Source organism: Physella acuta, unplaced genomic scaffold (assembly GCF_028476545.2).
Source record: "Physella acuta isolate Inbredline_101_S28 unplaced genomic scaffold, ASM2847654v3 ptg000464l, whole genome shotgun sequence".
Classification (NCBI taxonomy): domain Eukaryota; kingdom Metazoa; phylum Mollusca; class Gastropoda; family Physidae; genus Physella; species Physella acuta.
In genome coordinates this window covers 290,718-305,000 of record NW_026731983.1, presented here as the reverse complement: position 1 = coordinate 305,000, position 14,283 = coordinate 290,718, and the positions used below count along the sequence as shown (strand labels likewise).

The 14,283-nt window shown below is 34.9% G+C and overlaps 2 protein-coding genes across 2 annotated transcripts; one reads left to right on the top strand and one right to left on the bottom strand.

Annotated features, from left to right (window-relative positions):
• Window positions 1–1,711: 1,711 nt before the first annotated feature.
• On the top strand, window positions 1,712–6,001 carry LOC131943664 (uncharacterized). Its single transcript, XM_059303871.1, has 7 exons — window positions 1,712–1,920; window positions 2,098–2,224; window positions 2,723–2,782; window positions 2,982–3,472; window positions 3,750–3,821; window positions 4,248–4,298; window positions 4,681–6,001. Exons 1-7 carry the CDS (start codon window positions 1,813–1,815, stop codon window positions 5,266–5,268), a joined length of 1,497 nt encoding a protein of 498 aa, XP_059159854.1. The 5' UTR covers window positions 1,712–1,812; the 3' UTR covers window positions 5,269–6,001.
• A 756-nt stretch (window positions 6,002–6,757) lies between these two features.
• Window positions 6,758–13,603, bottom strand: LOC131943665 (uncharacterized). The gene is made up of 7 exons (XM_059303873.1): window positions 13,522–13,603; window positions 13,286–13,358; window positions 9,965–10,119; window positions 9,527–9,654; window positions 8,854–9,001; window positions 8,259–8,386; window positions 6,758–7,505 (listed from the first exon to the last, which is right to left on the bottom strand). The coding sequence occupies exons 2-7, from the start codon at window positions 13,341–13,343 to the stop codon at window positions 7,421–7,423; spliced, it is 702 nt and encodes a 233-aa protein (XP_059159856.1). The 5' UTR covers window positions 13,344–13,358; window positions 13,522–13,603; the 3' UTR covers window positions 6,758–7,420.
• Window positions 13,604–14,283: the final 680 nt, after the last annotated feature.

Genomic DNA, 14,283 nt, shown 5'->3' with positions numbered 1-14,283 from the left:
TTTTTAAAAGTTAACACGATTTTGTTATATATCCTATATTTGTTTTTTCGTAGTTTATTTAGTGCGTGGTTCATTGCAAATTACGTTTTATTTTTATTTTATTTTCGATATCAATCTCTATTTAAAAGAAGTCAGTTAATTGCCGAACTTATACGGAGCGGTGATATTCCGAAGGGTCCGGAATGTGTTTGAGCTTACAAAACAACATGGCATGAAATATATCTGTTTCTAATATGTCGTCACGCAGTGACATTGTTATCATAATAATCGTATCACATAATTAATAAAGCTATTTTGGTTATCTGCGCATACCAAAGATAAAGATATATCTGAAAGTAAGGTAGAACATTGCATTATTACAAATGTTGATTGACATTGTTGTGTTTTTCTATATAATCGTGACTAGGACATTAAGAAGACTTATGAAAATATTAGCTATTTTATGATAGCATGTGTTGTACAATTGTCATACGACCTGAACAATTCTAGATCGATTCATGTGTTACATGAGTCAACTCAGCTCTTATGAAATAAGTCGGGGAAAGTAAATGCTGAACAGTGTCTTGCACGATTTCCCTTTGCATGCAATGTTGGAAGAAACAACTTAACTCTACTTCAACTGCTTCTTGTACTAGCTCAAATTATACAATCTTTCTATACATATTGTCGCATGAGAACGAGTGTGATTGTTTCAGTCTTTTTCTTTCCCGTTTACAGAGTATAGAGGAAGTATTGTAATCGTGCACAAAAATTACGTGCAAATTCGACATGTTTTTTATCCTTTTACACCTCCGTACTTCACCATATACGGAGTATAGGGGACTTATCTTAATCGGGCAAAAATTATAAATGCAGATTTATCAAAATGTTGGTGTCCTATGCGTAATTAAGTCGGAAAAACTGGGCTTTTCAAATCAGTCTGTATGTCTGTGTGTGTGTGTGTGTATGTCTGTGAACACGATAACTTGAGTACCGTTACAGCTAGGTTGGTGAAATTTCATATACAAGTATTATATCAAATGTGCAGCTCTGTGTCAACTTTAAGCGATTTCCGGTAACCGGAAGTGGAACTTTTTATACTTTTGGTTTTTCAAAAGCATATACCTTGATTACTGTTTAAGATAAATAAATGAAATTTCACATCTAAACAAATTGTCTAATTCTCTGCCTTGTAACAAATTTTGAGTAATTTCCATTGACCGGAAGTAGTAATTTACGCTATTTCCGTTTTCTCAAAATAAAACAAATGCGAATCAATAAAGTACTAATAATATTCCGCACTATTATACACATATTTTTTGGCGTTCACTTGGTGCGCATTTTTTTTTCTATGAGATCCTATTTTATTTTTAAAAGTTCAAGTAATCAAAAATGAATTAAAAATCATATCTATACTCCGAGGTGCCATTGCCCGTAGTGTTATATAAGAATATTTGAGAAAGTTTAGGGAAGATTACCCCCTGTTTATTTTTACGTCTCTCAACAAAGAATTAGGTCATTAGTTTATAATATGTAAACAAATACATGATAAGAGATGAAAAAACGTAAAGCTATAAATACAGGCCTACATTTGAACTGTTTATAATTAATTGTGATTTAATAGGACTAATCTGGTTGAGCGTTATCTGAACTAGGTGTGGAATGCGGCCGATTCTTGGATAAGTGTGTTCTATTGTTTTAGTTTAGTTTGTTTACTTTTGGTTACTTTAACACATGCATTTTTACTAAGGAACTTATATTTTTTTAAGGAAATTCAGTGTTAATACGATGTCGATTTTCTTTTGTTTTTACTAGAGACATTAGACATAGCAAATGGCTTGCGTCTCACAAAAGCAAAGATCCTTCCTTAATCAAAAACTACTGATGTTGGAAGCAGAGAAAACGCAACTACAAGAGAAGATATCCGAATACACAAAGAAGGTACTTAAATTTAATACTGCTACTTTTTAAAAGAAAAAATTTTCCTGTTTTTTAACTTTGTTATAATATTACTACAACATTTACCTAAGATATATTACAAAACATATTTTTAAATAATTTTAAATAACTATAAATTACCATGGCAATCTTGCAAGCATAATTTTTTGTATGGCAAAGATCGTTGAAGATACAAGACAATGGATGAGAGGAGAACAGGAAGGAGATACATCTAACATTCGTGAAAAAATTGATGCAGCAACCGCTTTATTGGTGGATACATACGATGTGTTTGATAAAGAAATTGGTATCTTACACTAATATAATTACTTTACTACTCTCATTCCTTAATTAATTATCTCACTCTTATTTCTATTGTGTGTTAAATTGACTATAACTATAAACTATACCTATAACGCACGGCTATTTCACGCAATAGCTAAAAGATAAATAGTGGATTTGAAATCTTTTTTTTATTGGTATCACTCGTAAATTAGTATTGAATCATAATAATTTGACTATAACTATAAACTATACCTATAACGCACGGCTATTTCACGCAATAGCTAAAAGATAAATAGTGGATTTGAAATCTTCTTTTTAGTGGTATCACTCGTAAATTAGTATTGAATCATAATAAATTGTATACAAAATAACATACCGAAAAGCATTGTTACGATAACATACTTATATATTTTATCCTTATTCTGATAGTTAATATAACTCATATAAAATACCTCACTAAACAAAGTTTGCCTTTCAAAATGTATCTTGTTTAGACAGCTAATTTTATTTGCTTTTTTAGGCAAAACCGCTGAACAGTTAACAGAAGAAAACCATTTTGATTTCTCTAATGAAACCAAAGGTAGGATTTTTCTCTTATATCTTAAATTATATTAAATCATTCATACATAGCGCAAAAACAGAATGCATGTTTTGTCTTGTTTACATCTTTAAATGAACAAACTATAGGTTTAAATAAGCTTTAGAAAATTCATCACTGATAATGATAATTTTGAGCCCTTGGTTTTTATTTTCAACTTTACTCTTTCTATTAAACCCAGATACAACAGACATGATTTCAACATTGAAAAATGATTTAAACATTACGCTTGACAAGCAGAATGATGAAATTATCAAGATTTTATGCAGCTTTCAAAATGAACTTGATGCACTTAAAAACAATGAAGCAAATAATTATAAGTTTATTGAAAAGCAAAGCGAGAAGCAAGAAGCTGACAAAAAATTGTATTTAGAAAATGAGAAAAAACTGCGTGCTCAATTGGAGATTTTAAAAGACACTTTTCACCCTTCACTTGAGCAAAGAGATTCTATAAACTTTGTTATGAAAGAATTAGCATTGTTAAATGAAAAAAATAAATCTAGTGATGAAGAACAAGAACATATCAAATTAGAACTGAAGAAAATTAATGAGGTCACAACAGAAATAATACGAGATGTGTGTAAAGAGACAAATAAACTTTCATATTTACAACAATCTACAAAAGAACATATTTCAAAAACAGAGAGTTCCTATGTAGAGTTTGGGAAGAAAGTAAGTCACTTTTGCTACACTGTGTTTTTGAATTATAAGGAATGTCATAAACATAATATGTTAATGTAAATGAAAACCTACATTTAAAAAAAAATACATAGCAACATTTATCTTAATTTAGCTAAATTGTTTTAAATCATTTTATAAAACCCGTGCAATAAAATAGTTTGTTATATACAAATAGATAAAGATATTTATTTTTAATATATGCAGGCCTAAAGGTAAAATTTAAAAATTAAAATTTTACATTTTAATTTATAAGGCAATCTTTCTTTAGGTTGATCAACTAAAACAAATGTGTGATGATTTACAAACCAACGAAATGAAACCCCTGGAAAATTCTTCTCAAGTATGTAAACATGTTTCCGTAAATATAAAACTGTATGTTATTATCGTGTAAATGTGTTATTAAACATTGATAATTGCCCATATAAATATAAAATATATTTAAATTATATCATTCAATTACGTAAGGTCATTTTTTTCCCGTTGGATATATCCATGTTAGATTTTTAGGTGTTACTTTGAACATGGTATTATTAGTTCATTAAAAAATATCAATAACTGAAATAACTAAAGAAACAAATGTGTAGTCATATTCGGACTGAACTGGTTATGTACAAGCGACTCGAGGAATCGATGTCAGCAACGGCCTTCGCGGAGCTCCATAATTTCTATTGGTGTTCTGACGGCACAATTAACGTCTTATCATTTTTCGTTCGGTCACAAAGTATCTATCTAAATATCCTTACAAAATTATTCGATTTTTTTACAGTTTGTCGCTTTAAAAGAAGATATATGCAAATTACAATGGAAAACATCAACGGTACGGTATTTTTTTACATTAGTTGATAATTTTTTTTTTTTTTACTTTTAAAAAATTTAGCACAAATTCAAATGTTATATGTATATTTGTATCTAAATGCTTTAAAAATACCTACTCATAATTTCTTAATATAAAAATCCAGAAAAATCGTACATATAAGCCAGTTCGAAACACAAAGTAGCATTCTAAATTATTGCTATGAATGCAAATAGATTGTATGATTTTTTAATATCATGAAGCAGCATTGAATGTTAAAGTAAAAAAAAAATCTTTCTAAATACTGCATGTTATATTAAAGTAATGTCAGAAAGATAACCAGTTAATGAAAGAATTATGTTATCCCATTAAATAAAAGGAAGTTTTTTAATTGCCTACACTACAGCTAAGATATGAGATCAACGTCTTTCTAAACGGCGCCAGTAGAGTTGGGAAAAGTTCAACTGGGAATTCCATCATTAGATGTAACACATTTGGCGTAACCCAGGGCAGCGACGCTACTACTCAGCACTGTACTGTCGTTATCGATGACGTTTTCCTACATATTTATGATCCTGTACACAAGGTATCGGATCCTTTATCCGGTGTTATTAATAACACATTGATCCATGTAGTCATTTATGTTGTGAGATACGGTAAAGAAAATGAAACTTATATGTTTAAAAAAATGAAAAGTACGTATGAAAATAGGCTCGTAAATGAGCATGTTATCATAGTGATGAGCGGCGGGGATGAATTTTATAAACAAAACCCTTCTGGTACGTTTGAAGATTGGTGTGAGAGTCAGACAGGTGAGTTTGCAAGCATGTACAAAGATTGCAATAAAAGAATAGTTTTGTTCGATAATGTAAGCACCGATCCTGAAGTTAAGGTAAATCAACGTGCTCGGCTAATTACAGCTATCTTCCACTTGCCTAGCCACGGTAACATTTATAATATTGAGCAGTTTGGCCAGCAATGCAAAATACAATAGATGAAATGGCCCAATACTATTTAAATGAAAATTTAAACGATGCTGTAAGGTTCTTTATAACTGGTAAACTGATTTTAAAAACAACATTTTACTGTGTAATTTCTAAAGTTACATTAGAAATAATGTTTGATGTCCACAATTCGTTTTATTTTTTTACTGCTTTAATGAAGTAAATATTAAATTCAGTCTAAAATAAAGACTTATTTCTGTAAACAATGGATACATTAAATAGTAATTAAATTAATAATGTAACATTCGCTAATTATAGCATTCTTTAATGTAAATATTGGAATTCAATATTTAAAGGTGTATATGTTATCAAAACATGTGAGGTACATTGTGTTTTGAAAATGCAACATCTTAAAATTGAATGTACCAACATTAACAAGGAACGCATGGTCGAATAGTAGAGCGTGAGACAGCTAACCTGAAAGCCTCGAGTTTCTAGCCGGGGCTTGAGTGCGTAGGACGTCGTTGAGTCTACCAAGCTACGATGGGTAGCTGACTCGCGTTACGGAAAGTAAAAGCGGCTGGACTAAGAGCTGACCACACTACCCCTTAAAATGCCGAGGTCACTAAAACAGGTGAACTCTACTTCGTGTGTAGGGTGACGTTTAATTTCAATTAACAAAGCTCACATGTATTTTATATATGACTTTTTGTTAAAAACTTAAAATCGTATTGCTATTTAGTAAGATACACATTTTAAATCATGTAAAGTACTATATTTACTTTAGAGGCTAATTTATTTTCTGAATGCTATTTATTTTAATAGTTTAACATTGTAATTATATTTTGTTTTCATTTATAAAATGAATTAAATGTAGTGTTTACTGAGATTATGGTCTAGTACCTATATTTTTTTAAGAATATTTCTTAGGAATTTTTTTTTTAAATTGATCTCGCAAGGGCAGCGCCCCAAAGTGTGCGATGTTTCTCTATGTACAGTATGTAAAGAAAAAAGTCGGATGCGTTCGGCACCGTTCATCAGAGTGCCTTGAAACTTTAGGGAGTTTATGAAAATACTTATGGGATGGTTTCTACAAGAAAAAAAAAGAAAATGTATTTGAACACTGTAATATGTCTGACTATTTAGTTTCAACCTTGATAATTCTTACATTGTTTGTGTTGGTCCTAACTGCAAACCATTTGACTATATTATCCTTAATGCGTGACGAAAACTAGACAATATCATTCTTGTTGTTATTTATTTTGCTAAATTTACTTTCATCATTCCGGATTGTAGATTACTGTTGTATAACAACAGATAAATAAACACATTTTACCTTGCCTTTATTAAAGCTATCTAATTTACTTGACATTTTTGGAAATAATGTATTTAGATATATGTGTATTCATCCTTTCATGGATAAGATTAAATTTACAATAAACATAGTTTTCATATAATTTTTAAGATAAAATCACCATTTTTACCAACTTGTTAGAAAAAAAAAGTGCACACATGCTTTGTTAAACAAAAACTGCTCACGTTCTTTCAACATCATTTTATTAAGTGTATGTATGTCGGTCTGTAAATCTGTCGGTTTTTAAGTCTGTTGGTTTGTATGTATTTCGGTACGTCTGTCTTTCTGTGTGTATGCTGGTCTGTATATATGTCGACCTAAATGACAGACTGTCTGAATGTCTGTCGGCCAGTATGTCTGTCTGTTTGTATTTATGTAAGTCGTTATGTTTGTCGGTCAGTAGGTCTGTCTGTATGTATGTATGTATGTATGTATGTCTTTCGGTCTGTATGTATGTATATGTATGTCTGCCTGTCTGTAGGTTAGCCAGTCTGTATGTCTGTCAGTCTGTCAGTCTGTCAGTCTGTCAGTCTGTCAGTCTGTATGTCTGTATGTTTGTATGTCTGTATTTATGTCAGTCGTTATGTTTGTCGGTCAGTAGGTCTGTCTATATGTATGTATGTCTGTATGTGTTTCGGTCTGTATGTATGTATATGTATGTCTGTCAGATTGTATGTCCGTCAGTCTGTATGTCTGTCAGTGTGTATGTCTGTCGGCCTGTATGTGTGTCAGTCTGTATGTCTGTCAGTCTGTATGTCCGTCAGTCTGTATGTCTGTCAGTGTGTATGTCTGTCAGTCTGTATGTCTGTATGTCTGTCAGAGATGCAGGGGTTTCATCACTGTATGTGTTACCATCTGTTGGTGAAGTCCCCTCTTTGGTGGCACGGGTTTTTATCATTTTGAAACCTGTTATAATTTTCTGGGGACTCATACCTGCAATAACAGAAAAACTCCCTGTTAGAACAGTTCGAGAATTCGTATCTGTAACAAAGACATTATTTAATGCCTAGAGCACGGGTTATCAACATGTGTGCCGCAACCCCATCTGAATGGTCGCAAACTTCTACAGTCAACTAAACAAATTGGCTTTACTAAAATGACAAGCAATGGAATAGAAATTATATATTTTTTTAGTATGGAACTTTGTTGTCATGAGTCTGTGAAACATTCGAAACTCAACCGTCACTAAAAGATGAAAGATTCAGAAACTTAAAAGCGTCTGGAGTTTTTTCGTCGGCTCGAAACTAGTTGCAAAAGTCAAGGTGTTGGTCGAAGTGTTTTTTCAGCTAGTGAGCACGATTGAAGACTGCATTGGAAATGGACAGCAAAACACCCCCTTGCACAATGGGTGAAAAGCTAATCCAACCATTCACGTTGAGAAAGGGTCAATTTATTTTTGTTGATTCTAGTCTAGCTAGAACAAATATCTCTGTGTAATAAAATTTAATTAGCACCGTAAATTAAACATTGCTGTAGATTAAAAGAACAGATTTTGTATGAAATCCAGGTGACGACAATGTTTTCACGTTCATGAATCTATACCCGTACGTCGTGTTTTCAGTTAATTAATATTAGAGTTGGTGAAAAGACAAAATACGTATGGGGTATAAAGATGCTGCTCTGTCAATTGCTGAACGTTTTGTTTTGTTATTTGAAAGAATGGAAGAGCAAATATTTCGTCCTCACTTTTCATAGTTTTTGTAAGTGTAAATTCGAGCAGCTTTCGGATCTGTCCTAGTATTTCCTCGTGAAATGTCCTGAACTATCCATTCGATTGCACTACAGTTCCATGTCATCTTGTATATAGGTGGACTCTATTTATAAATAAATAAATAAATAAATATATATATATATATATATATATATATATATATATAAATATATATATATATATAATACATATATATATATACATATATATACATATATATATTTATTAATAAATATTAATAAATATTATTAATATATATATATATATATATATATATATATATATATATATATATATATATATATATAATACATATATATATTTATTAATAAATATATATACATACGTGTTTTGTATGTATGTTTGTATTCATGTGTTTCTATATATTTAGGTGTCGTATGTGTAGTGTATATGTATGATGATTGTGTATGGAATAAGTTTGCCTCAAAACCTCCGGTTCTAATTTGATCAGCTATCATATTCGTGGTCATGTGTGCATCAGTTGTGTTGATCTCACATTGGTCTATTGGGAATAAAACTATCGGTAAAAGAACAGGCCAGAGCCCTCACCCAAAGATTCACGTGGCACAGTGGGTAGGTACCGCTAAAAACCGTAGATTGAATGTCTATGGACGTAAGCCTGATGGCGCAGTGTTCGAGTCCAGTGATGTCATCGAGAGTCAGTTCTTCGAAGAACGTAGCAGGCGGACCAGCGAGGCTGAATGACAGATAATAAACTAGTAGAGAAGGTTTTTTGTTTTTAGACAGGCTGGCTGACATACAATAAACTAGTAGAGAAGGCTGTTTCATAGACAGGATGAATGACCGACAATAGCGGTAGAGAAAGCTGTTTGTTTTTAAGGCTGAGAGATAGATAATTAACTAGTAGAGAAGGCTGTTTATTTTATAGACAGGATGAATGACCGACAATACCAGTAGAGAAGGCTGTTTTTATAGAAAACGTGTGGACAATAATAGTAAAAAAAAATTCGTTGAAGTGAATGATTATGGCCTCAACCGTGAATTTTAAATAAATAATAATAAGCTGCTATATAGTGTGGCAGTCCTTTCTTCGTTCCGTCTTCGGTGTAGCCACTTTGTCTTTGTTTCTAAAGCTGGAAGAATGTGGTCTTCGATTTTCATAGAGGACTCAAAATTTGATTGTTTCACATCACACAAAATGTATCGCTCAGTTACCATTTAATAATGTCGGTAAAATACGAGCTAGTTTTATGAGACTCACCCAAAAAAAAGCTTGCGAGTAAAATTGTAGGTGCGAACAATCAAACCGGTATATTCAGCGGTTACTGCCAAAAGACTTCTGCGAATTACTTTTCTGTTTTGGATCTCCTCAAAATAAAGTGGTATTCCCTGAAATATTTTTTACAAGCTTTTATTTAACTTGCTTCTTCTGTCTATCTATCTGTCTATCTCGTCTTTCTGTCTGTCGTCATAGATAGAAACTGCCGGGCAAAATTTTTAGCACCTCCAAATGACCGATTCATTTCAAATTAGGTCAGTTAGAAGTGCTCGAAATTTCGCTAGCCCGTTTCTATACATGGCGACAGAGAAAGCAAGTTAAATAAAAGCTTGTAAAAGTGTTTGAGGTAGGTGGAACAATCATTCTGTTAAAAGATTAGATGGTAGTTAAATTCTGGGAGTGGACGCCGCCAACTCTGACCAGGTGTTCAATATTCCCCGCCTCGACTGGTCTGACCAAGGCTTCGTAATCGGTCAGCTTAAACTTCCCGTCTCTGCGGGAAACAGTAGAAGTGTACTTTCCCGTCAACACATACAGGAAGTTGGATACCTCAAAGTCAACTGCCGTGACTGGCCCTGCAATGTTCGAAAAACAAATGTTTTTATTAACACGGTGATCACCTGTGTATATATTTCAAGCATTTATTCGACTCAAATTCGTATTCTTTAGTTTTAATTAATCGACATGGGTCTAAACTTGCGTAGAAATGTTCACCCGCATAGACGGCACAATTTTGATTCAAATTGACATTGTGCTTACGACACGATCATTCTATAATTTGACATTGATTTTAAGATAATTTAATGTTGAATTGATTTCGTTTTGAAGAAATTCATGATCGCTTGTCTGTCTAGTGATATGTTTTGGCGCAATGCACAACATGGGCCCTATGGCAACATAATATGACTTCTCTATAGTTTTATCCTTAGACAGGAATCTCTCGGTACTTTGTCAAACACTGATGTTAATGGTTCAGGTTGGTTAGTAAATATGTGTAAACAACATTGGCTAGCCAGTGAACCTGCATGATATGTGGTGGGGACAATAGAATCTGAATGACATGTATTAGATGGCCAGTAAATCTAGGTGATGGTCTGTTGTGGTCAGTGAATCTAGGTGATGGGCAGTGGTGGCCAGTGAATCTAGGTTATGGGCAGTGGTGGCCAGTGAATCTAGGTGATGGGCAGTGGTGGCCAGTGAATCTAGGTGATGGGCAGTGGTGGCCAGTGAATCTAGGTTATGGGCAGTGGTGGCCAGTGAATCTAGGTGATGGGCAGTGGTGGCCAGTGAATCTAGGTGATGGGCAGTGGTGGCCAGTAAATCTAGGTGATGGTCTGTTGTGGCCAGTGAATCTAGGTGATGGACAGTTGTGACCAGTGAATCTAGGTGATGGGCAGTGGTGGCCAGTGAATCTAGGTGATGGGCAGTGGTGGCCAGTAAATCTAGGTGATGGGCAGTGGTGGCCAGTAAATCTAGGTGATGGTCTGTTGTGGCCAGTGAATCTACGTGATGGTCTGTTGTGGCCAGTGAATCTAGGTGATGGGCAGTGGTGGCCAGTGAATCTAGGTGATGGGCAGTGGTGGCCAGTGAATCTAGGTGATGGTCTGTTGTGGCCAGTGAATCTAGGTGATGGACAGTTGTGACCAGTGAATCTAGGTGATGGGCAGTGGTGGCCAGTGAATCTAGGTGATGGGCAGTGGTGGCCAGTGAATCTAGGTGATGGACAGTTGTGACCAGTGAATCTAGGTTATGGGCAGTGGTGGCCAGTGAATCTAGGTGATGGGCAGTGGTGGCCAGTGAATCTAGGTGATGGGCAGTGGTGGCCAGTGAATCTAGGTGATGGGCAGTGGTGGCCAGTGAATCTAGGTGATGGTCTGTTGTGGCCAGTGAATCTAGGTGATGGACAGTTGTGACCAGTGAATCTAGGTGATGGGCAGTGGTGGCCAGTGAATCTAGGTGATGGTCTGTTGTGGCCAGTGAATCTAGGTGATGGACAGTTGTGACCAGTGAATCTAGGTGATGGGCAGTGGTGGCCAGTGAATCTAGGTGATGGGCAGTGGTGGCCAGTGAATCTAGGTGATGGACAGTTGTGACCAGTGAATCTAGGTTATGGGCAGTGGTGGCCAGTGAATCTAGGTGATGGGCAGTGGTGGCCAGTGAATCTAGGTGATGGGCAGTGGTGGCCAGTGAATCTAGGTGATGGGCAGTGGTGGCCAGTGAATCTAGGTGATGGGCAGTGGTGACCAGTGAATCTAGGTGATGGGCAGTGGTGGCCAGTGAATCTAGGTGATGGGCAGTGGTGGCCAGTGAATCTAGGTGATGGGCAGTGGTGGCCAGTGAATCTAGTTGATGGGCAGTGGTGGCCAGTGAATCTAGGTGATGGGCAGCTGTGGCCAGTTAATCTAGATGATGGGCAGTTGTGGCCAGTTAATCTAGGTGATGGGCAGTTGTGGCCAATTAATCTAGGTGATGGGCTGTGGTGGCGAGTTAATCTAGGTGATGGGCAGTTGTGGCCAGCGGATCTAGGTGATGGGCAGTTGTGGCCAGTTAATCTGAATGACAAGTGGTAGTGATCGTTAAACTGAATGACATGTAATGGTGGCCAATTGATCTGGATGACATGTTGTAGTGACCAGTTAATCTGAATGACATGTTGTAGTGGCCAGTTAATCTGAATGACATGTTGTAGTGACCAGTTAATCTGAATGACAGGTTGTAGTGCCCAGTTAATCTGAATGACATGTTGTAGTGGCCAGTTAATCTGAATGACATGTTGTAGTGGCCAGTTAATCTGAATGACATGTTGTAGTGGCCAGTTAATCTGAATGACATGTTGTAGTGCCCAGTTAATTTGAATGACATGTTGTAGTGACCAGTTAATCTGAATGACAGGTTGTAGTGCCCAGTTAATCTGAATGACATGTTGTAGTGGCCAGTTAATCTGAATGACATGTAGTAGTGGCCAGTTGATCTGAATGACATGTAGTAGTGGCCAGTTAATCTGAATGACATGTAGTAGTGGCCAGTTAATCTGAATGACATGTAGTAGTGGCCAGTTAATCTGAATGACATATAGTAGTGGCCAGTTAATCTGAATGACATGTAGTAGTGGCCAGTTAATCTGAATGACATATAATAGTGGCCAGTTAATCTGAATGACATGTAGTAGTGGCCAGTTAATCTGAATGACATATAGTAGTGGCCAGTTAATCTGAATGACATGTAGTAGTGGCCAGTTAATCTGAATGACATGTAGTAGTGGCCAGTTAATCTGAATGACATGTAGTAGTGACCAGTTAATCTGAATGACATGTAGTAGTGGCCAGTTAATCTGAATGACATGTAGTAGTGGCCAGTTAATCTGAATGACATGTAGTGTCCAGTTAATCTGAATGACATGTAGTGGCCAGTTAATCTGAATGACATGTAGTGTCCAGTTAATCTGAATGACATGTTTCAGTGGCCAGGTAATCTGGATGGCGTGTTGTAGTGTCCAGTTAATCGTCTTTTCCTTCCTCCAGGCCTAGCCCCCAATTAGTAAGACTAAATTTAAACTCTCAAGAACCTGAACGGTAATGCCTGCAACTACTCACAATAAACAAATATGAAGCACTGTTACAACCCCATGTATGAAAATGTAGTTTTAAAATTCGGCTTCATTTATTGCAGTTTACAGATAACACTTGAACCCAATAACACACGTTATTTTTAACTATGTTTTTATATCTTAAATACACTTACAAATTTGATCAAGGCAAACAGCTATAGCTAGGCATATATGAAATACTGTCAAGATCATTGCTTCAGCTGAAATCTATGGTAAAAAAAATACATGTATAAAATACGTATGTTTTATGTTATAGAGCTGAGTTAAAATATCTTTCGCTATTGCATATATACCATAAATAAATAAGCTACTTATTTTTAACTCTGCGCCTATACAATATTAACATAAATTAAATGATTCTTATACTTACCTCTGTTGTTAAAAATTGAAATTTAGATTTCCTCTAAAAAAAAGTCCGGATATTCCTTGTGTACATAAAATGTACAACAACCCTCTCGTACCACCAGCCTATCGGACATGTACACGTGCTCCGTCAGGTGACAATTAATTAATGTACACGTACACTGTGCTGACTATAATCGGTTTGACGTGACAACAATCCTAATCTCACCTCATACATTAAACTCAGGGACGTGTAAAATCAATGGAAGTTAAATTATAATCGAACCAACACGTGCTGTTTATTTCTTACATTCTAAACACATACAAACAAATTGGAGTGTTAAAAGTGTAGATCGTATTATATGTATTTGGCCCTAAATCAAACATTCACACATATTATGGTTCTCTTTGTAATGAACTCTGAAGCAGTTTTCCTCAACAAAGGTAAACACAATGTTGTGTGAAACAGCTACCAATGCTCAATCACAAAGTGGATGTGTTAATCCTGTTAATTTAAATAGTTTCATTATGCAAGTTACTGCTTCTATGTAGATAACATTTGAAATTCAAACGCGAAATGCGTTCTTGATTTATAGGGTTAACAATGTAGGTTAAATATAGAAATAATGATACTGTTATTTCTTATTTTAAATAAGGGGGTTTAACCTTCGTGTTTTTTTTTCTTAGCGTTGTTTCAGTTCTGCAAGGAATGTAGTGTTTAGTAATAGTTTATATGCGTTTAAAATAACAGCTGAATTTTGTAGATTTTTATTTTCCCAGAATATTTATG

Coding starts and splice junctions, on each gene's coding strand:
- LOC131943664 (XM_059303871.1), top strand. CDS start 1,813: ATGGCTTGCGTCTCACAAAAGCAAAGATCCTTCCTTAATCAAAAACTA. Junction 2,783..2,981: donor TTTCTCTAATGAAACCAAAG/GTAGGATTTTTC, acceptor TATTAAACCCAG/ATACAACAGACATGATTTCA. Junction 4,299..4,680: donor TACAATGGAAAACATCAACG/GTACGGTATTTT, acceptor CCTACACTACAG/CTAAGATATGAGATCAACGT.
- LOC131943665 (XM_059303873.1), bottom strand. CDS start 13,343: ATGATCTTGACAGTATTTCATATATGCCTAGCTATAGCTGTTTGCCTT. Junction 9,655..9,964: donor CGGGGAATATTGAACACCTG/GTCAGAGTTGGC, acceptor AAAATATTTCAG/GGAATACCACTTTATTTTGA. Junction 8,387..8,853: donor TGTGCCACGTGAATCTTTGG/GTGAGGGCTCTG, acceptor ATTTATAAATAG/AGTCCACCTATATACAAGAT.